Consider the following 22,721-nt stretch of genomic DNA (forward strand, 5'->3'; position numbering starts at 1 on the left):
TTGAAAGTGTTCAGCTTGGTGGTGGATACCACTACTAATTATTTTTGAATAATAATAATATTTGATTTATATACCACCCTTCAGGACAACTTGACACCCACTCAGAGTGGTTTACAAAGTGTGTTATTATTATCCTCACAACAAAACCCCCTGTGAGGTAGGTGCAGCTGAGAGCCAAGCTACAAGTGACGCCTGACACAGGTTGGACACTTGTCAGCTTCCCTCAAGTTTGGATGGGAAATGTAGGTGTCCTGGTTTTACAGCTTGGCTCTCCATTATAGCTGCAAGACCAGGATGCCTACATTTCCCATCAAAACTTGAGGGAAGCTGACAAGTGTCCAACCTGTGTCAGGTGTCACTTGTAGCTTGGCTCTCAGAGAGCTCTTGAAGGGCTGTGACTGACCCAAGTTCACCCAGCTGGCTTCTGGTGGAGGAGTGGGGAATCAAACCCGGTTCCCCAGATTAGGGTCCTGGCACTCTTAACTAGTACACCAAACTGTCTCCCTTTTTACTTCATTTATACCCCAAATTTCTCCTTAGTGGGAACCCAGACCAGCTTATCTCTCCTCCATTTTATCCTCACAAAAACCTTGAGAGGTAGGCAGGTTGAAAGTGACTGGCTCTAGGTCACTTTATAGGTAAAGGTAGTCCCCTGGGCAAGCATCAAGTCATTACTGACCCATGGGGGGGACATTGCATCACGACCTTTTCTTGGCAGACTTTTTACGGGGTGTGGTTACGGTAGACAGTGCTGTCAAGTTATGGCTGACTTATGGCAACCCCTGGTGGGGTTTTCGTGGCAAGAGACTAACAGAGGTGGTTTGCCATGGCCTGCTTCTGCAGCCCTGGTCTTCGTTGGAGGTCTCCCATCCAATGACTAACCAAGGCCGACCCTGCTTAGCTTCTGAGATCTGACGGGATCAGGCTCACCTCTGGGCTTACCAGGTCAGGGCGTCTTGAAAGCTTATGCTGCAATAAAGTTGGGAAGTCTGAAAGGTGCTACTGGATTCTTTACTACTATCATGGCCTTACTGTAGCTAAGAGCCTTGTAAGGAGAAACAAATGCCCCCCCTCCAATGGATAGAAGACCGTACAACTTTATATTTGAATGTGTCTTCGACAGACCAGGCAACTTGCCCCCTATCTCGCGACTCGCGACTTAACTACAGCGGTCCAAGCAACGGTCACCTCTAGGTTAGACTACTGTAACACGCTCTACACAGGGCTTCCCCTGAACCTGATCTGGCGGTTACAACTGGTCCAAAATGCGGCGGCGTGGGTCATCGCTGGAGTGCCTTGCACTGCACATATAACACCGGTATTGCGACAGCTGCGTTGGTTAGCAGTGGAGTGCCGGATCAGATTCAAAGTTTTGGTAGTAACCTATAAAGCCCTATGCAGACTGGGACTGGCATATCTACGGGATCGTCTCTCCCTGTATGTTTATCCAATGATAAACAGCTGCTACTGGCTCCTGGCCCCAGGGAGGCCAGTTTAACATTGACCAGAGCCAGGGCCTTTTCGGTCCTGGCTCCCACCTGGTGGAACACTCTGTCTAAAGAGATCAGGACCCGGCTGGATTTGCTATCCTTCGGCCGGGCCTGTGAGACGGAGCTGTTCCTCCAGGCATGCGGTTGAGGCTCTGGGCCTCCCTGGAGACAGGTGTGCCCCTACAAAGGGTATCTACCACCGAGCCTTTGCTATATATGGCTGGAGGTGGTTGGGTGGTGGTTGCTGGCGACTTCTGCTGTACATCTGCCATATGTACTGTTTGTCGTGTGTGTGTCCTTTTAAAATATATAAGATGTTTTACTGGTTTTTAATGTATTTGTATTTTATATTATTGTATTATTATATTAATCGGAATCCGCCCTGAGCCTGCTGAGGCGGGGAGGGCGGAATACAAACCGAATAAAATAAATAAATAAAAATAAACAAGAACTGCAGATGGAGCTATTTTTAGTTTCTGGAAACTTTTAATGGCTGTCTGTATGTCGATGTCTCACTGGAATGCGTTCGTCTCACTATGGCTGCCATGTGTTTAATCCTACTACATACGAGGTTCGGGTTTTTTTTTTTGCAAATAAAATAAAATCGAGGGGAGGGAAAAGAATCCGACCCCCCCCCCCTTGGGAACTCAAAAGGAGGCGGGCCCGCAGCTCCCGCAGCGCCCCCCTCCCCGGCCAGCAGGGCGCGCGGCCGCGCCAGTCACTCGGCAGCCGAGACGTGAAGGGCGCGCGGCGCAGCCTACCCGCTCGCGCGCCTCTCCGCGCAGGCGGCCAATGAGAAGCGCGCCCTCAAACTCCTTCCGCGGCCAATCGGCGCGTCCCGCGGAGCGGCTCCCTTTGCTCGGCTGGCCGCAGAAGGGCGCGCGGCGGAGCAGCTCGTCTCGTGACGCTCCCGGAACGCGGCCGCGCTGCAAACGGTGCGCCCGGAACGGCGAAGGCGCCGCGCCCGCCCAGCCTGGCTGCCCGCTCGGGGCCGTGGCCTCTGGGCTCCCTGCCGCTGCCGCTGCCGCCGCCGCCGCCGCCGCCCCGGGCGCCCCTGCCCGCCCTGCCCGCCCTCAGCCATGCTGGCCCGAGAATGGACGCGGCGGAGTACGAGGCGCTGGCCGTGCGGGAGCAGCTCTTCCACGAGAGGGTCCGCGAGTGCCTCGTGAGTCCGGGCCGGGGGGCGGCGGCGGGTCCGGTCGGGGCCTCCTCCTGCTGCGCCCGGGGCTGCCGCGGACTGCCTCCCGAGCGCGGTGCGCAGCTCGCTGGGTCGCCGGCCAGGGCAGGTCTCGCCCGGGGTTTGGGCTTGCGGAAGCGTCGCCTTCCTTCGCGCCGAGTGGCCGCGGGAGGCGCTTCGCTGGTGCCTTCCCTTTAACGAGTGGGCAGCCGTGCGGGGCGGGGGGGGGGGCTCCGCTCGTTTCCTTCGGGGGGGGGGGGCGCGTGGCGCCGTTTCCAGGAGGCTCCGGCCGCCCCTCCCCGCGTGCAGGCAGAGCTCCCGACGCGGCTGGTGCGCCTGGGGGTTGCCTCGGTACCAGCAGACGCTCAGCAGGGCCCGTGAGGGACGGGGGGGGGGGACCCCTAGACAGCGCGGGGCGACGTTCCCCGCACGGCCCCGTGACCTGAAAGAGTTTGGTACCTCGGGGTTTTTTTCCCCCAGTCCAAGCCTGGGATAGACTCAGGTTTCTCGGGCACCCTGAGAGTGGGTTGATCTTTTTAGAGCAGCATGACAAGAAACAAAGCAGGTCCCTGCCCGGAAGATCTTACAGTCCGTCTGCTTTTATCCACGCTGTTTTGCTTAAATACTGCGTTTGGAGTGGGGGGATTTTATTAGTAGTGGGTATAGTTATATGTCCAGACAGCTGAAAGCTTACGTCCCTGAGTTGTTCTGGCCAAGACACATCCTTAAGAGCCAAGCATGTATTCCAGGCAGTGGGCCCGCAGGTGCGTAAACCTCTACTCTTTCTGTACTTGCCTCTGGCAATGGTGGAACCAAGAAATATTACAGCAGGTAGTTGAAGAACGGGCTGTTCCACAGGCTCCAGAGTTAGGACGCCGTTGCTATACAAATCTTGTCTGGCCAGGTGGGCTTCAGCATGGTGCAGTCTGCACACTTTATACTGAAGTGGTGGTGGTAGAGAGTGCCGTCAAGTCATGGCTGACTTATGGTGACCCCCAGGTGGGGTTTTCATGGCAAGAGACTAGCAGAGGTGGTTTGCCATTGCCTGCCTCTGCAACCCTGGTCTTCGTTGGAGGTCTCCCATCCAATTACTAACCAAGGCCGACCTTGCTTGGCTTCTGAGATCTGTCAAGATCGGGCTTACCTGGGCTGTCCAGGCCAAGGTTTACACTGAAGTAGATGATACCAAATGTGCTCTCTGTGGTCATCTTTGTTGAATTGATTGTTTATCCTTTGTGGCTTTAAAGACAGGATTGCCTGCACATAACTCGGCAAGTCTCTCTCTGTAATTTTGCATTCGTTCTTTGGGAGACAAGTAAGTCCTGACTCTTGTACCCCATCCTTTTCCCAGTCCTTTTATTTCTCTCCCTCTCCCCCCTGCCTTAGGGCATGCTTTGCATCCTGTTTCCTACAGCAGGTGAGGAGAGAGGAAGAAAAGGATAGAAGGTAGGCAGGAGAAACAATGGTTGCATCATAGCTCAATACCCCTGTGAGCTGAAAGGTACTGAGGAAGAATCTCTAGGCTGTGAGCTGGCAACAGCTTATGTTTCAAGGACAAGCTCTGGCCTGCTTCCAGCGCTATCTTGTGCATTTTTAACGCTAAGTCCAATATGCATTTCAGCTCAGAGGAGTATCCCACTTACAGTTAAAAAATAATATTTTGAGGGGCAGTGGCAAAAGCCAAGCACTTCTTAAGATCATGCATAACCACACTGTTGCTGGCCTTTAGGTTAGAAAGCAACTCATTAAACCATTTAAATGTTAGCAAGAAACAGCCTCAGGTAAAGGGAGGGAATCAACTCTGTAGATCTTGTTTCTCTCTTGACTTTCAATAGCAGGTGCTCCCAAGTTCATTAGGACCTTATTATTTAAACATTTACCAAACTACATTTACAGTAAATGAATTGTGAAAGTTCATATTTTGCTTTTCCCCTCTTGCCTTACAATATAGCTGATTCTCCAAGAATTTTCTAACCCCCATCAAATGAGTTCTTGCTTGTGAACCTTGGCTTTGGAGGCATCTGGGCATATTTCAGTCGCTGATGGGTCCATGGCAGTTACTGGATAGGAAACTACTGGGAAAACTGTGTGCTCATTTTGGGTTCTTAGGGAGAGGGCAGGACGCAGGGATAATTATTGTGACCTAATATAAGTGCCCCAGATGTGTTGCCACTTCTCTCAACCCGTGTGTGCACGCGCATGCATGCATAGACTCCGACATTCTGATGCACTCAGGTTTTGCCCTGTGAACGTTTATGCCACAACAAGCCAACTGATATGTCAGATAACAAACATTTTGCCCAGCTGCGACAGGTATTCCAAATGATTGTTTTAACTGTTTTAATTTTTGACAAGTATTCCAAATGATTGTTTAACTGTTTTGTGTTTTACGCCAAGCTAGTTTTCTTTGTTTGCTTGGCCAGAATCCACATTTGGGCCTCTTAATTCTGGGAAACCAGGTGGGGACTTTGCCAAACTTGGAAAGCTCCTGGCAGCATTAGAAACTTAAAAAAAAGGCAGCAGTTATTACATGAAATTGTGCATTCAAGCCGAATAGGAGCACCTGAGCTGTACTTGCTTGTAAGAGTTGGCAGGTTTACTTGGTCTCTAATGCTAGGCTGTTACCTGTGACTGTGGGAGAACAGCTTGCCTTTGACCTCCTTGGGAAGTTATCCTGGTTTGGCCCACAGTTTAAATAAGGATTCTTCTCTGTTGCAGGGAGTACTAAGCCAGAGTCTCCCTGAGTGTTCGCAGGGAGCTATATTTTGACGCCTGGTGCCAAGTGGCTCAATTTCAGAGTGCTTGGCGCGGGTTCTGAGATGGTGATATAGCTAGTGTGACATCTTTATTTGTAGATGCATCTCTGCCCAGAGACTGCCACCCATACAGCTTGTGCATGATACGGGAGGGTTGGCAGGCAGAGAGATTCTTGGCATCCGTCTCCCGAGAGAGGGCCACGGAGTTCGTCCTTCCCAGCGTGGCTCTCTGTGCTAAAGGTGAGTCCAGAGTCCTGTCTGTGGACTCCAGCATTATTAGCAGGGATTTGGAGTTTGGTATTGATTGCAGTTATCTGCTTAGCAAGGAAAGAGCACTGAGGGTTATGAAAAAGGAGCAGCCAGCCCGGTGGTGCCAAGTTGGCGTTAGCAGCGAGTTTCAAAGGTTCCTTCCCATCTAGGAAAGGTAATGGAGAGTAATGCTGACAAAGTATTCAGTCTCTCGGGGATGAAACTGCGGGGCCAGAAATGCTTGGATTAACTTGAGTGTCTCAGAGTTGCAGCAGAGCGCAGGCTAAGCAGGGGTAATCGTTGGTGTGAGATGTCTGGGCTAAGCCATAGGTCCGGGAATATTTGCCCTTCTGCCACCTCTGGACGTACTCTCACAGCTGCGGAGAGGCAGTCAGTCAAACGTGCAGGCAAGCATCTTCCCCCTTTGGCTGTTGTGGTCTACAGCTCCTTCACTGCGGAGCTATTGCTCCTCAGCCCTGTATGAACAACCTGGGAAATCTAGTTGGTCTCTGAAGGCGTTGCTGGACCTGGATCTGGCTCTTCGAGTGCAGACCAACATGGCTACCCACCTGAAGCTGTCCGCAGGAGGGGCACGTGTGCGATTATGGTTTTGCTCTAGAGCAAAGGTGGACTGGCCAATTGGTGGACCGTGATCCGATTCAGCTTGGCACTTCTGATGTCTTCAAGCAACAGTAAACTTTCAGCATTGCTTAATACAGACCAGTTACGCCTTCTGCCAGGGCTCCCTAACTTTTTAGCTTGCGGCCACCTTTGGAATTCTCTACTCTGCTTGCATAGCTAGCCTCGTATGTGAGATGGGTAGTATTTTTATTAATGTTACCTTGTAGTTCTAGGTCTCCAACGTAGCAACCTAAACTTTTCTTCCCGGACCTCATGACTAGATTTCCCTGTGTTGCGGGTGCTGACATACGCTGTGACCTTTGGCCTCCTCCCCCACATACGGAAATATTGGGTAGGATCCTGCCTAGATTGCAAGGAGGGTGTTTTTGGACGGTTCCTGCGTCACCCCCAAATGCTGTTCCTGGAGGAGGGGGGGGGTCTCCAATAATAGTTTTTAGGGAATCTGAGATTTCCTGCTGAAGGGGAGATTGGCAAAAATCGCCCTCTTCCATGTGCTTGTGGAAATCTACTAGGTAGGGTTCAAGCCATTTGAGTCCTGAGAATACTGAGGAAAACATGTTCTGTATTTTTGAATTATCTGGATCTTCATTTCTTATTTACCTCAGGGCTGCTGAAAATATTGTACTTCTTCTTTCCTCCTGGCTTATCCATCCCAAATTCATACTTTTCACAGGCCTGGTACTGAAAAAGCGAAACGGCTTGGCAGCAAATATCCTCCTTCCTTCCGCCTCCGTTTTCTCCGAATGACTTGAATCAACACGCCCTCCACCCCAAGCGTTCTACCCTTATTCACATTTCCTTTCTATTTAATTTATTTATTTCGATTTTTTATTCCGCCCTCCCCACATTTCCAGCAGGCTCAGGGCGGATTACGAGATACATAAAGGTTGAAATATATAAAGCAATTACTATAATTAACGATTCTAAAAACATCTCATTTACACAGTTAAAATACACTTATAAATATCAGCGGCACAGAATGCGACTGATCAAGAATGTAGAATTTCTAGGGCTAATCTCCCAGATGGAGCCCCTCCCCCTTCATCCCCAGACTGCTGCCGCCAGCAGGCATCTGTGCTGAACCTAAGCAGTTATCTGCCAGGCATCTTCAGGTATGCCACTGTTGTCTTGGCCTACGTCACTTGGCACTCGTTCACAAAGGGAAGGTGTTCTGTTTTCTTCTGCTTCATCACGCTGCAGCTATGGGACAGCCTCCAGCACAGAATAACACAAACTGGTGCCCTTGAAGAATTGTGAGAAGTGAACCCTCCCACTGAAATCTCCCACTGGGGGGTTCTCGAATCTGAGGAGCTTGAACTGACTCATTGGCGCCCCCCTTTATTATTTTTTTTTCTTTGACTGAACCTCAACATTCTGTACTTCCTAGAACATATTCAGTCCTCCTCCGATCATTTTATTCTTGTTTTTTTGAAAAATTTTTTATTGGGTTAGAACATTTTTATTTTTACATTACAATCAATTTTCCCCTAATTTTTCGTTTCTAACCCCCTCCCTTTCCCCCCCTTTTGTTGACTTCCAACAGCTTTCCCACCCTCTGTCCCTTTTCCCTTACTTCTATTAAATTCCTCTGTCTAAAACAGATATACATTCTCCATTATATTAAGCAGTGCATCATTAACTCCTTTAATTATTATACACCCAAACTATACGCCTTTAGATAAACAATTTATCCCATTTTCCAGTTTTGAATAATTCTATATAAACCTATATATCATAAACCATAAAAATTTCCCACATTTAAATCAAACAATTTGATTTGTTCTCTATATATTACTCATTTCAACTTTTTATGGTAATTCTATATAACTCCTCAGATACTCAATCAATTTAACTCTTCTATACATTCAGTTTGGTGCATATAAATCTTGTCAAAGAAAGAAAATATTGTTAGTTAGTCAATCCTCATGTTTAAACCTTATCATTAATTATTCTCTATCAGTTGACCTATACATATCTATATATATCTCAATCAATTAATCTAACTGCTTATAAATTCACATTTCTCTTCCTCCCCCGGTAAAGTCACCCCTCTCTTTTATACTTTTATTATATTTCAGTAGTTCTCAAACTGCCACAGTTTTCCTCCCACCTCCCATTTCTTCTCCAGGTATTGTTTCAGCTTCTCCCAGTCTGTGTTGAACTGCCCTGAGTCCAGATCTCTCAGTTTTCTTGTCATCTTGTCCATTTCAGCCATATACAGCAATTTGTAGATCCAATCTTCAATAGTTGGTACTTCTTGTACTTTCCATTTCTGCGCATACAAAAGTCTAGCTGCTATAGTCATATAAAAAATCAACGTCCTATGATGGGCTGGAATTCCCTCCATTCCCAAGTTTAGCAGCAGGAGTTCTGGGTTCTTATTTATTTGAAACTGTAAAATTTCACTCATTTCTCTTATTATTTCCCCCCAGAACTGCCTAGCTACCTCACACGACCACCACATATGATAGAGGGAGCCCTCATGTTTCTTACATTTCCAGCATTTATTAGAAGTATTCAAATTCCCTAGCGCAATCTTCTTTGGTGTCATGTACCAACGATAGATCATTTTGAAAATGTTCTCTTTAATATTGATACATGTCGTTGTCTTCATTGTAGTTTTCCACAAGTATTCCCATGCCTCCATTGTTATTTCTTTATTGAAATTTATAGCCCATTTCACCATCTATGTTTTAACTATCTCATCCTCAGTATACCATTTCAGCAATACTTGGTATACCTTGGATATTCTTTTCTTGTCTTCTTTAAGAAGGGTCTGCTCTAGTTCCGAGTTCTCTGTTCGTATGCCCCCTTTTGCAAAGTCTGAGTTGTATAAGTCTCTAATCTGTCTATACTGAAACCAATCATAGTTAGGTGATAGTTCCTCTTGCGTCTTTATTCTAAGTTTAGATACTTCAATCTTAGTTATTTCTTTGTACGTTAAACATTGTTGTTCATTATCCACAGCTCTCGGATCTATCACCTCATATGGAACCACCCACAAGGGGGTTCCTTCTTGTAGGTAAGTTCTATACTTCTTCCAGATTGTAAATAGACTTCTCCTTACAAAATGATGCAGGAACATCGAGTTGACCTTTACTTTGTCATGCCATAGGTATGCGTGCCATCCAAAAATTTTTTTATATCCCTCTAGGGCTAATAGTTTCTTATTCTTTAATGTCATCCACTCTTTTAGCCAAACTAGGCAGATTGCATCATGGTAAAGTCTCAGATTGGGCAGTTGCATTCCGCCTCTCTCCTTTGCATCTTGTAAAACTTTTACTTTCACTCGAGGCTTCTTGCCTGCCCAAACAAAATCTGATATTTTCCTCTGCCATTTTTCAAATTGTTTAGAGTCTCTGATGATTGGTATTGTCTGTAACAAAAACATTACTCTTGGTAACACATTCATCTTAACTGCTGCAATCCTGCCCAACCATGACAGGTTCAATCTATTCCATTTGATCAAGTCTCTCTCTATCTGAGTCCATAATTTTTCATAATTATTCTTGAACAAATCTATATTTTTTGCAGTCAGCTCAACTCCCAAGTATTTCACCTTACTAGTTACTTCACAATCCGTTGTTTCCATTAACAATTGTTGTTTCTGCTTAGTCATGTTTTTGCATAATATCTTTGACTTCTTTTTGTTAATGAAGAAACCTGCCAAATCTCCAAACTCCTTGATCTTGTCTATCACTTTTGGCATGTTCTCCAGTGGGTCTTCTACAATTAACATTATGTCGTCTGCAAATGCTCTGACCTTATATGAATAGTCCTTTATTTTTATTCCTCGTATTTCCTCATCTTGTCGAATTTGTATCATCAGAATCTCCAATACTAAAATGAACAACAATGGAGATAACGGGCAACCTTGTCTTGTTCCTTTACTAATCGTCAATTTTTTGGTCAATTCATCATTCACTACAATTGCTGCAGTCTGGTCTCTATAGATTTCCTTAATTGCTCTGACGAATCTTTCTCCCAGTTGTAGCTTTCCCATAGTGGCAAACATAAAGTCCCAGTTTAAATTGTCAAACGCTTTTTCAGCATCTACAAAGAAGAAACCAACCTCTTTGTCACAACGCTTGTCGTAGTATTCAATAGCATTGATCACTGTCCTTAAGTTGTCTCTTATTTGTCTGTCTGGCAAAAAGCCTGCTTGTTCCTCCTCTATGACTTCCGAGAGCCACCCCTTCAATCTCTCCGCCAATATCTTCGCAAAAATTTTATAGTCATTATTGAGTAGTGATATAGGCCTATAATTTTTCACGCTAGTCAGATCTTGGCCCTCTTTTGGGATCAATGATATATTCGCTTCGCTCCAAGTGTCTGGAATTCTTTGATCCCTAAAAACTCCGTTCATCACCTCTTTTAGGAATGGTGCCAGTTCATTGGCCATTGTCTTATAAAATTTAGCCGTAAGTCCATCTGGCCCTGGCGCCTTTCCTAGATTTGCGGATTGTATTGCCATATTTATTTCCTCATCAGTTACTTCACTGTTCAGCTTATTTCTCCAAGCTTCCGAGATCTCTGGAAGTTTGGTTTTCTCCAAATATGATGCTATTGATTCTTTGTTTACTTCTTTTTTATTATACAGCTTAGCGTAAAATTTATAAAAGGCTCTGCTAATGGTAGTCTGCTCCAAATACGTTTTGTTTTCTTCACAAATTTTATTTATTATTTTCTTTTCCCTTTTCTTCTTTAATTGCCATGCCAAATATTTCCCAGGTTTATTAGCACCCTCAAAAGCTTTTTGATTCAGTCTTTTAAGGTTCCACTCCAATTCTTTGTTGCTCATTGCTGTTAACTGTTCTTGAAGAATTTTGATTTCCTGATGTATTTTCTTTTTCCCTGGTCTCTTTTTTAACTGTACTTCTTTGGCCTTTATTTTCTCCTCAATCTCTTGTCTTTTCTCCTCTTTCTTTTTCCTTGCTCTACCATTTAAGTCCATTAGTATGCCCCTTACAACCGCCTTGTACGCGTCCCAAACTTTACTGGTTGGTACTTCTTTATTCACGTTGTATTGTATAAAAAACTTAGTCTCTCTTCTCAGTGTTTCCATATTCTCACTTTCCTGTAACAGGTCCTCATTTATTCTCCAGGCTTTCCTTTTTCTCCTTTTTCCAAATTTCCACATAATTGGGTTGTGATCTGAGCCTACCATCGGCATTATTTCTACCTCCTTAGTCCATAGCACTAAGTCCTTTGAGGCCCAGATCATATCAATTCTTGATAATGTAAGATGCCTTGCAGAATAAAAAGTAAACTGTTTGGTTTTAGGATATTCTCTCCTCCATACGTCTTCGAGAGTCTCTTGTTGAATCAACTCAAAAAAAAGCTTTGGCAATAGTCCTCTTTTCTTTTGTGCTTTTGTAGTCTTTTTGTCTAATTCCAAATCTGTCACTCCATTGAAATCTCCAGCAAGAATTATCTGGTCATATACAAGATCGTCTAGGTGCTTCCTTAAGTCCTCAAAGAAGCTTTCCTTTGCACCGTTAGGTGCATAAAGTCCGACTACCAACACTCTCTTTAAGTTCCAATTACATTCCACTGCTACAAATCTAGCTTCCACATCTCTCATAACAAATTTTGGCTGCAGCTCCTCTTTTATATACAACACCACTCCTCTTTTTTTCTTGTTGGAAGCCGCTACAAATTCTTTGCCCCATTTTCCAGATTTTAAATATTTTACATCCTGTTTTCTAATGTGGGTCTCCTGCAAACAAACAATATCACATTTTTGTTTTAGTAGCCAATGAAAAATATTTTTTCTCTTATTCGGTGAGTTTAGTCCATTTACATTCCAAGATAATACTTTACACTCCATATTCATGGTTTTGTTGGTAAGTCTTTTTCATTGTCCTTGATAAATCTCTCCATCTCCCGCTCAGATCTGATGCGTTTTTTTGCCCCTCCAAACTCAAAGGACACTCCTTCCGGTAACTCCCATCTGTATCTGATATTCATGTCCTTCAAAGTCTGAATTAGCACTCTATATTTTTTCCTGTCCAATAACACTGATCTGGGCAGTTCCTTCATTATAATAATCGTCTTGCCATCAATCTCCAATGGATCTTGAAATTGTTTGGTCACAATCCTCTCTTTCATATTTCTAGTTGTAAACTGCACAATCACATCCCTTGGTAGTTTCCTCTGGGTTGCAATTCTCGAGTTCACACGATACGCCACATCTAGGATAGCCACAATTTCCTCCTCCTCCTTCCCCAGGTAATCAGCCAACACCTCAGTCATCTGTTCTTGCGCTGACTTCCCTTCCACTTCTGGCAGACCACGAAAACGAAGCTGCTTCTCCATGTGTTTAGTTTCTGCAACTGACATCCTCCCCTTCACCAGCCTCATCTCTGTTTGTTGCGTGTCTATTAAATTCTCCATCGCGTCTTCTACTGTTTTAACTCTCTGCTGCGTTCCTTGTAATTCACTGCTAATCGTTTCCACACCTTTTTTCACTTCTGACAGCTCCGACTTTACTGTCTGTGTAACTTCCTTGACCTCTTTAATAAGCTCCAATTTCGTGTCCTTAAGTTCTTTCATCATGTCTATAAGTTTTTTGTCCAAGTTTTCTATTGCCGATTGCCACTCTTTTTTCGACATCGTGGGGCTTGCTTTAGCTCGCTCCCACGAATCTGCTCTCTTCCTCAGCTCCGTGGCGTATAATTAAACGTTTTCCTTTTTTTTAAATGTCCCAATCTTTGCCAAAATTAATTTTTTATATCCAAAATGTCGGGCGTCTTTTCTCTATGGTTTCTCTATGTTATTATAATCCAAGATGGCCTACTTCCTCTTCCGCTGAAGCCACGACCCTTCCACTTTCAAAGATGGCGATTCCCCACTTCCTGCCCTTTGGCAAGGGCCGCTTCCCTCCAGCCACTCTATTGTTGTTACGCACTTCCTGTCTCCCGTCTTCCCACAGCAGGTCTCGCGATGGTGTCTTTTTCCCACAGCTCCAAAACCACAGGTATTCAAAACAATAGTCCGATTTTTGTAATAACTTCTTTAAACTTAGTCTCTTTTAAAATACAACTCCTGCCGAGTCTTCACCTCCTTTTCGCTAGTCTGTTGCAGTTTAAAAGTCTACTTTCTTTCCTCTCTGTTTTTGTCAATCTGTCCCGTTTCAAGAGATAGCGATCTTTACCTTCTCTCCAGCTTTCTCGGGTTGTAATCGCTGTTTCGATCTTAAATTCTCCTCTCGACTTCCCTCCCCGATCGAAGCTTGGGTATGTAGGTCTTATGCCAGCCGAATTGGCCCCAAAATTGCCGCAGAGATTATAGCCGACCCGTCGCAAGGTGGGACCTCAAGGATCGGGGGGGAGACTCCTTGTGTAGAGCCCCCCCTCGTCCGAGATCTAACTCACCCTAGGGTCTTGAGCGTTCTTTGCCTGCTCCCCGCCTGAGAGCAGTCGGCCGCGGGTTATTTTCACCCCTCCGGCCGGTTAAAACGGCAATCCGGTCAGCTCCACAAATGGAGCTGCGTTAGACCTCCATGAATCCCAAACCGGAAGTCCATTTTATTCTTGTTTAGGTTCGTTTACCAACAATTTTCTGCATACGTACCCAAGTCTGTACCTTGTCTGTGCGGTAGCTTCTGTGGAAGGAGTTGTTTGAGAGCTTGTGTTTGGAGATAAGTTAGTTGTTATGGATGTATGCTTTTTTTGCATTAAAATAGGATTCCCCTGGCACCTTAGAGAGCAACATAATTTATTCCAGTATAAGCATTTGTGAAGTACAGTGCATTTTGTCAGATGCATGCCGTGTACATAATCAGGTCTGTCCATTTGTATTGGTGGCCCCCTGTGTGGTGTCCGGACCTTGGGCACCATGATGTCTGCCATTTTCTTTCTTGGTGCCCCTCTTGCTGCTTGAGCCTCGAAAATTTTTAAATGGAATGGGGGGGGGCAGAATTCCAGATTTCCTGCTGATTGACTAGCAAAGCACTAATGCAGACCGTGCCACAACTGTGCACCCTCAACGTGGCCATAGATTTCCTTATGTTTGGCAGTTTCTCCCTGTGGCTGAGTGGGAAGGCAACCCTCTCCTCGCTTCGGAAATTGAAAGCAAACGGCTGATCTCCCAGTGGCAGCCATTTTGTGATGGCTCTGCCCCCGTGGGAAAGACTTGTGATTTGCCCTCCTTTTGGCACTTTGTCGTGGTGCCCACAACGCTTTCTCAGGACACCCAGAGTGCCTTGCAGCTCAGTGAAGTTGGGGAGTTCTGATTTATCTACACAACTGGAAGATGGGTGAGGGGAGGGATAAAGATGTTGCAAAGCAAGGCCGGTTTGAAACTACGTCCAAAAGAGTAATCGGTCCGTTCAGGGTAGATAAGAACTTCTCCCACCCGTTGATGAGTAGGCAAAGGAGGATTAATGCAGAGTTTGGTACAGGATGGAACAAGATACCCCAATAGAACAGACCATTACTGAGGCATCACTGAACTAATTAACTCTGATAATGCCGCCGCTTCCTTGCGGCAGGCAGCTGTCTACAGTGAGGGGTCTTGTAGCTTTTGCTCAAACGTTTTCCGCAGCTGTTAAACTGTATGTGTAACAAGCTGAGTGTGTTTGACATCTCCCTGTTTTTGCTGATGCACATAACTCTGACATTCCTGAGGTATGCCTCACTACTGTGAGCCCATCGGACAAAAGGAAAAAAGTTTGCGTTCGTCCTCTTGCCATCTGAGACTGATGTCAGCTGTCCCTTCACTTTCAGTCTGTGGCTCACATTTCTTTGTTTTTTGGAAAGCCTGCTGACGTTCCTCTTGCATAGCACATTCTTCTAGCGAAAGCAGTTTGGAGTTGCCAGCATCCATGCTAGTATATATGCAAAATAGTAAAGAGTCCAGTAGCACCTTTAAGACTAACCCAGCATAAGACTAACCCAGCATAAGCTTGTAGCATAAGCTTTCGAGAGCCACAGCTCTCTTTGTCAGATGCAAAATAGTAAAGAGTCCAGTAGCATCTTTAAAACTAACCAACTTTATTGTAGCATAAGCTTTCGGGAGCCATAGCTCTCTTTGTCAGATGCAAGTGTCTATGCACGCATCTTTGGTGATCAGAGAGAGAATTAAAATTGTTCTCAGGTCCCATCTGTGCTGAAGGTCTGAAATGCCTTGTTTTTCCTGTTTAAATGTGGTATAAAGCCACTAGATCCAATCAAGCCTGAATCCTCCCCAGATGCTAAAATGACAAAACTGAGGCTATCGTACTTTGGTCACATCATGAGAAGACAAGATTCTCTGGGAAAGTCAATAATGCCGGGAAAAGTGGAAGGCAGGAGGAAAAGAGGAAGACCCCAAATGAGGTGGCCTGACTCAATCAAAGAAGCCCCGTCCTCCACTTTGCAGGATCTGAGCAAGTCTGTTAATGACAGGATGTTTTGGAGGTCTTTCCTTCATAGGGTCGCCGTAGGTCGGAGGCGACTTGGCGGCACATTACACCCTGGAAATCTAGTTGGTCTCAGAGGTGCTACTGGACCCGATTCTTGCTCTTCTACTACAGACCAACAGTGATGTCATGTAGTTATCATCAGTGGGCAAAGGGACTCTCGGAGGAAGAGGCAGTCTGAGTTACGGAGGTTCCATGCTGTGAAGAGTTGCTTTGAAGGTCAGAACCAATTCTTGAAAATGGGTGTGGAAGCTAACAGGCAAACACAGAATCGGTGGGTTCTGCTCCTGTCCTGTGCCTGTGTGGCGGTCAATTGCAGCACTTTTTAAAATTTTAGCATGGTTTGTGTGGCGGTATTCAGTTTTATGTGGTGCTCACTTTGCAGGAGGGCACGCCTGAAGCTGTATCACAATTTGTCATGCGCATGGCTTCTTCAGAGAGGATAGCACACTCTTTGTAGGATCTGCTCCTTGAAGAATTCCTGTGTATGATCAGATTTTAACATGGCCTTTCTCAGGTATATCGGATTCCAAGCCGATCTGTGCAAACTAATCCGGCAGTCCCTTTGGCCAAGCTGGGATGTCTCTTGAGTGAAATGGATTAGCTTATTCTTGTACAGGAGTTGTAGAAGAGACTCCACATTTACTTCTGTGAAGGCAGACAGAACATCTGAGTGACATACAAACCAGAAAAAAAAACGCTTGGCCTGAATTTTATCCCCACCCCCAAGTCGGACTCTAACCTGTTTCCCCCCCCCCCGCCCTCTCTGCCGTGTCTGGAGTCTCCTCTAGAAATTCCTTGTCTCAGCAGAGACAGCGTGGAACTCTACTCCTGACCTTTCAACTTCTGCTTGCTTGTTCTTTCTTGCATCAGCCCCCCTTCCCCGTTATGTAGAACACACAGCAGTAAAAATGTGTACCTGCCACTGATGTTATCTCCAGAGGTTCTGAATGTTGAGGGTTTTAGTGTACCTGTTGGAGGGATCCTGGCCGCTTTGGCATGTACCTTCTAGATACGCTGGCATTCATGTCTGATAGGGCCAAGCTACACATGACGAATGACACTTGAACAGCAAGTGTATTTCTCCCTGTTCACTTGCCCTCCACTCAATCCACTTGCCGTTCAAGTGTCATTCGTCATGTGTAGCTTGGCCCGTAGATGCATGCTTCCAGCGTTCTGTGTTTCTTGGTTCCTGTTCTGCATTCTCAAAATGGGAAAGCGATCTCTTTCACCTGCTAATAAGCTAGAATAGGAGGACGTAGGCAGCATAGAAAGCCCGAGACGAGAGTATCAGATGCACACACTCAGCTTCTGTACTCCGCTGTATCCAGGTAGTGGTCTGCGGCTTGTGTACATCCTACCCCCGTAACAGGTGACGTTCTGTGTCCAAGTCTCCTAATATTTATTGGCCAGGCTACAGAGGCAAAGGTAAATAGGAACGCTGTTTTGAACTCTCGCTCTCTAAATTCCGTTGCAGCCTCTGTGCTGCTACTTTAAAAATAACAATTTTTTTCAGCTTTTATCATATACAAATACAGGAGTCAAATCCGCTGTTTCAAACGATGTTAATAGTGTTAGTCACATTATATGGATCTTTGGGTGTTTTATCATGTTCCAAGGGTTGTGCAAGAGATAACTCTTAAATCATGGAGCTTCGGTGTATCTGATGAGTTTTTCAGGAAGTTGAAAAGCTAAATGACATCCCAATTGTCATAGTCAATATCACGTCATTTCCAAATGGATATTGTGCACTTGATAGTCCGAAATGAGGGAAGGTGTGAGCGAAGGCAGGCAAGCGTGCAGAGAATTTGGGTGGCTTCTGAGTGCAAACTTGGCGTTCAGATTCTTGACTTTACCTTTTCTTGTTTTCTCCATCATGAAACGGAGACAGAGAAACAAGGGCGAAAATCTGTAACTGATCGTAAGTCGTTCAGATTCTATCCTGGAAAATGAATGCTAGCAAAGCAGTACCGTACAGCTGACCCAATCCAATGGGTGTTTGGGCTTGAAGAGGCACGCTCGTGTGAAAGATACACTTGAGCAGATGGGAGCGTAGCATCCTAGTTGCTGGAGTTCCGTCCTGTGATTTGCTTTGGCTCGTAATGTGCTGCCCTGCTCTTTCAACCTTTGCCTCGCCCTTTGTACGTGGTTGTTTAAGAATGAAATTGGGGAAGTGCCGTTCCTTCTGTTTACAGCCTGTGTGACGTGGGAAGGCGGCCGTTTCTGGCTGTGGGAGTGCCACAGCCCTGTCTTGTTTAGATCAGGCTGTTCCACAGATTTGTAAGAGGGGGGTAAGCCAGTCCAGGCTCAGGCCTGAATGAGTTTGTCTTGGAATCATTCATTCATTCGTGCAATAATGACTCAGACAGATCCGACTTCTCTGCAAAACAGACGAAACGCATAGATATGTATAATGTGGGATTTGTCCTGTGGGGTTTCCACAGAATTCATTTTTATCGCCCGTGCCTTTCAGCTGCGTGTGTTAAGGCCCTTGGGAGTGTGCTCATCCAAGGCTTTGGTGTTGGGTGGTCTGGCCTCACCAAGCTGTATGTTTCTTTCTCTAAGCCACCTCAAGCACCTGTGACTGTCCCGTGCCAGTGCTTGCTTGCTGCAGTCAAGTGGCTACAAGTGAACAAGTTGAAGCTGAATCCTGATAAGATGTAGGTGATGTTGGTTGGTAAAACTGTAGCATGGGGACGAGGGTGTTGCCCCCCCCCCCCAGATTTAATAGGGTTCAGCCGACTCAGTGAAACGCTTGGAGGTTTTACTTGATCCTGTGCCGTAGGTGAGTTCAGCTGCAGAAAAATGCCTTCCTCTGTTTTCGTCTGGCACGGTGACTCGCTCTCTACCTTGGCCCATTTGGTCTGACCATAATAACATTCGATTTACATAATAACATTCGATTTATATACCGCCCTTCAGGACAACTTAACACCCACTCAGAGCGGTTTACAAAGTGTGTCATTATTATCCCCACAACAAAACACCCTGTGAGGTGGGTGGGGCTGAGAGAGCTGTGACTAGCCCAAGGTCACCCAGCTGGCTTCAAGCGGAGGAGTGGGGAATCAAACCCGGCTCTCCAGATTAGAGTCCCATGCTCTTAACCACTACACCAAACTGGCTCTCCATGTGGGTCAGTGATTGTGAGATTCGACTGCTGTAATGTACTCTACATGGGACTGCACCTGAAGAAAGTTCAGTGTGTGAAAAATGCTGCAACCTGATCCTTATCGGGAGCAAGATGGGATGAACCTGTGACATCTATTTTGCAATCACTTCGTTGGTTGCCAGTGAATTTCTGGGTTCAATCCAAGCTACTGGTAATTACCTATAAAGCTTTTCATGGCCTATGACCCACATATCTGCCAGACTGCTTCTCGTGTTGTTCTCTGTTCCTCTGAACAGGGCATTTTGGAGCCCCTGGCCTGCAAGTAGATATGATCTGTCCGAGCTCACCCTTGGGCCTTTTCAGTTCTGGTCCCTGCCTGGTGGAATAACTCACAGGGGAAGTGAGGAAAGCTCCCCCGTTGCTGTCTTTAAGAATTTGCAAACCAAAACTTTTTTGTGTATGAATTGGGGGGCTGTTTTATGTCGTTTATAGATTATAAAAATATATTATGATCCACCTCGACTCTTTTTAAGAGAGGCAGAATAGAAATGCTGTAAAGCAAACAAACAAATGAGTCTGAAGGACTCATCTTTCTGCATTGTATACGTAGTTTTCAACGTATCTTTTTTTGTTAAAGTTGTCAAGGGATGGTTGTTGTGGGTTTTCCGGGCTGTATTGCCGTGGTCTTGGCATTGTAGTTCCTGGAACTACAATGCCAAGACCACGGCAATACAGCCCGGAAAACCCACAACAACCATCGTTCTCCGGCCGTGAAAGCCTTCGACAAGACATTGTCAAGGGATGCTGTTCCCCTTTTTCTAAGATTTAGGAGGAGCAGGCTGAAGTTCAGAGACGTAGGGGCTTAGGATGTGAACCTAAATATCTGAGATGTGTCATTGTAGCATGAAAGTTCTGTTGTTTATCAAAGTCTGATGGGTAGATCAAACTCTGTGTAATACTGTTTATTAAGACCAACCATACGGAAAGCTTTTGAGTTCTCTAGAATTCTCCATTGGGCTCCATGAGTGTTTTTTTTTTAAAGGAGGGGTTAAGAGAGGGGGGGGGAAGATGTTTCAGGCCATAATCTTTGAGATCTTTTTGTCTGTTTGCAAAGTCCGGCAGACTTAAAAGACGCGGGAATAGGGCAGAGTTGGAATCAGGTGCCCTTGGCCTCATGAGGAGAAAGTGAAAACGGTGACAAGCCTCCGTTGCCAGTATAAAAAAAAACAGCGCTTAATCAAACGTCTGTCGGTGCCAAATTGAACACGCTAACCACAGGTTTTTATATTTGCCCTGGAGGGCTGTACCTGTGCTCACCTTACTCATCTCAGAAGCCCAAGGGCACCTGCTACCAACTCTGCCTTATGCCCAACATCTCCGAAGTCTGCAGAATGCTCCAAACAGAGTGGACAAAAGGCCCCGAAGATCATAACCTGAAACATTTCCTTGCTACGATAACATCCCGTTTGATGAAGAGTTCTGGAGGACTCAAAAGCTTTCACGGTGTGTTGTGCCATTTTTGCTTGGTTTGAATTGACTTCAAAGCCGCTTACCACCACCTCTATTTTATCCTTCCAAGAACAGCCCTGTGAAGTAGATTGGATGGGGGAGAAAGTGGCCTGGGATTACACAAGAAGCCTCCCTGGCAGAGAAAGGGATTGAGATCTGGATCTCCCAACTCCTAGTCTTTCATGCCAACCACCGCAACACCCTGGCTCTCATGGGTGGTATTGAGGTGTTTCTTTTGACCTTTAAGACTAACCCACTTTGTTGTAACATAAGCTTTTGGGAACCACAGCTCTCTTCGTCAGATGCATCTGCCGAAGAGAGCTGTGGTTCTTGAAAGCTTGTGCCACAATAAAGTGGGCTAATCTTAAAGGTGCTACTGGACTCTTTACTATTTTGCGACTACAGACTAACACAGCTCACTCCTCTGTTTCTTTGGACCAACATGGCTATCTGGCCCTTCTGTTTACACTGACGATAACCATTTTATAACAGCTGTGGTTCGTGTCCTATTCTAACTGGAGATGTTAAGTTACGTGGCTGTTCCTTAACAGGGATGCAACTAAGTTTTGTTCTGTGTTCTTTGCCTCTTTCTTGTTGCTGAAGAGCGCCAACTCCTTTGGTTGGGCTGGGCACGTCCCCAATCTTTCTGGCTCAAACAGTTCAGGGCATCTTTCAGAAACCACCTCAGCCAGCTCTGCTGCATAGCTTCCTGCGATGTCATCTCCCAGGCAGGAAATTCAGGATGCCGATTGACTAGCGTCCATGTCCTTTTGCACTTCTACTTCCTTTTTACCTTTGTGGAAGAAATCTTAGATGGGGTGGCAGTGGATGGACGAAGGTAGTAGGAGAAGAGGAAGACCACAAATAGGATCGCTTGACTCAGTAATAACTGGGCATACACTGTTTTTCTGGACAAGTTATTGCTCCACTCACAGCGGTGAACAAAGACAGGATTATTATTATCTCCTCAATACACCTAGGGAGCTGGGGCTGAGAGGAGTGGCGCTTACCCAAGGCCACCTGCTGAGCTTGTGGCAGTAGTGGGATTTGAACCAGCAGAGTGCTGATTTGCAACCCAACCACTTAACCACTATGCTGCCAATAAAGGAAGCCATGTCCTCCAGTCTGCAAACGATAAATAAATCGTTATGTAGGGCCCAGAAACCTAATTAAAGGATTCCATGTTTGGGCCATTAGCAGAGTCATTGTTTGGCATAGGAAGTGTGATTATAGGTGGTTGTTAGCTGGTTCTGCTGGCTGGTGTGTGTGTGTGTGTGTGTGTGTGTGTGTGTGTGTGTGTGTGCAGGAACGAAAATAACAAAAGCGTACACTTGCTTTATATTTAGAAAAGAAATAAGAATTCTGTATTGTAGGAACTCCATACTCTGATAGGAAAGGAGGAGAGAGAGATCCTAACTACCTGTCTAGTTTAAGGATGGACATGGATGCTAGGACAAGGCCTGCATCCATGCTGCCAAGATGGAGGGAGGAGAAGGAGAGAGGTGTTGCCTGGAACAATACCAGGAAGAGAAGAAGTGAGAAGGAGGAAGTCAGGAGGAGGAATGCCTGAGAATAGAAATCTACATGTCAAAGGATAGTTAGAGCAGTAAACAGAGTGCCCTGACCTCTCTAACTCTTTGGTTTATCCCCCTCTGAAACCTGAGGAGAGGGACGGCGCTGGATCCTCCTCTTCCAGCAGCAAGATCTGAGCAAGTCTATTAATGATAGGACACTTTGGAGGTTTCTCATGCGTAGGATTGCCCTAAGTTGCAATCAGCTTGATAGCACACAACACACATACACTCCGGCCACTGGTGGTGAAAGAGAGGCCTAGTAGCCAAGGGGAAAGGAGGTAGACCAGTGGAGGGCCAGAGGCGTACTTCCTGGTCTGACGCAAGCCCCTTTCAGTTTCATCTCTCCCCCACCTTGAGGCTTCATTGCGTCATTCTTCCATGCTTCTGCAGTGTTGATCTCCAGCCTCAACAGCACTCACGGTAAAGAGATAAGATGCTGCGTTTGCATCGTCATCCCATGTGCAGAATACACCAAGCCCTGATTATCTCCTGTCAGGATAACAGTAGAGCACGCTGAAGCGGTTCCCTCTGTGCTCATTCCTGAAGTCCTGTTTGGGGTCTGATGCAAGTTCAGAACCCTTTTTTCCCTGCCAGTCAGGGTTGTAGAACGTGCTGCAAGAGAGACCTTACAGGTTTGTTGTCTTATAAAATCTTATTTTATTGTGAATTTCCTGGGTGCATTCACTTTAACTGCTGGCTTTCTCTCGAGGGGGTGTTTTTGTGCCCTCTGTGCTGTTTGCATTCCCAGACTGGGAATATGTTCCCCATTTTTGACCCACAAGGGGGACCATGTCTAATGGAGTCATGTGACT

At 45.9% G+C, this 22,721-nt stretch overlaps 1 protein-coding gene across 1 annotated transcript in view; it reads left to right on the top strand.

Moving 5' to 3' along the window:
* Positions 1-2,364: 2,364 nt before the first annotated feature.
* The window catches only part of LMBR1L (limb development membrane protein 1 like), a 44,297-nt gene continuing 23,940 nt past the window's right edge, over positions 2,365-22,721 (top strand). The window contains exon 1 of the mRNA XM_055003464.1: positions 2,365-2,655. Coding sequence (XP_054859439.1) covers positions 2,584-2,655 — 72 coding nt within the window. The 5' untranslated portion in view covers positions 2,365-2,583. The remainder of the gene's footprint in view (positions 2,656-22,721) is intronic.

Source organism: Eublepharis macularius, chromosome 19 (genome assembly GCF_028583425.1).
Source record: "Eublepharis macularius isolate TG4126 chromosome 19, MPM_Emac_v1.0, whole genome shotgun sequence".
In the NCBI taxonomy this organism is placed as follows: domain Eukaryota; kingdom Metazoa; phylum Chordata; class Lepidosauria; order Squamata; family Eublepharidae; genus Eublepharis; species Eublepharis macularius.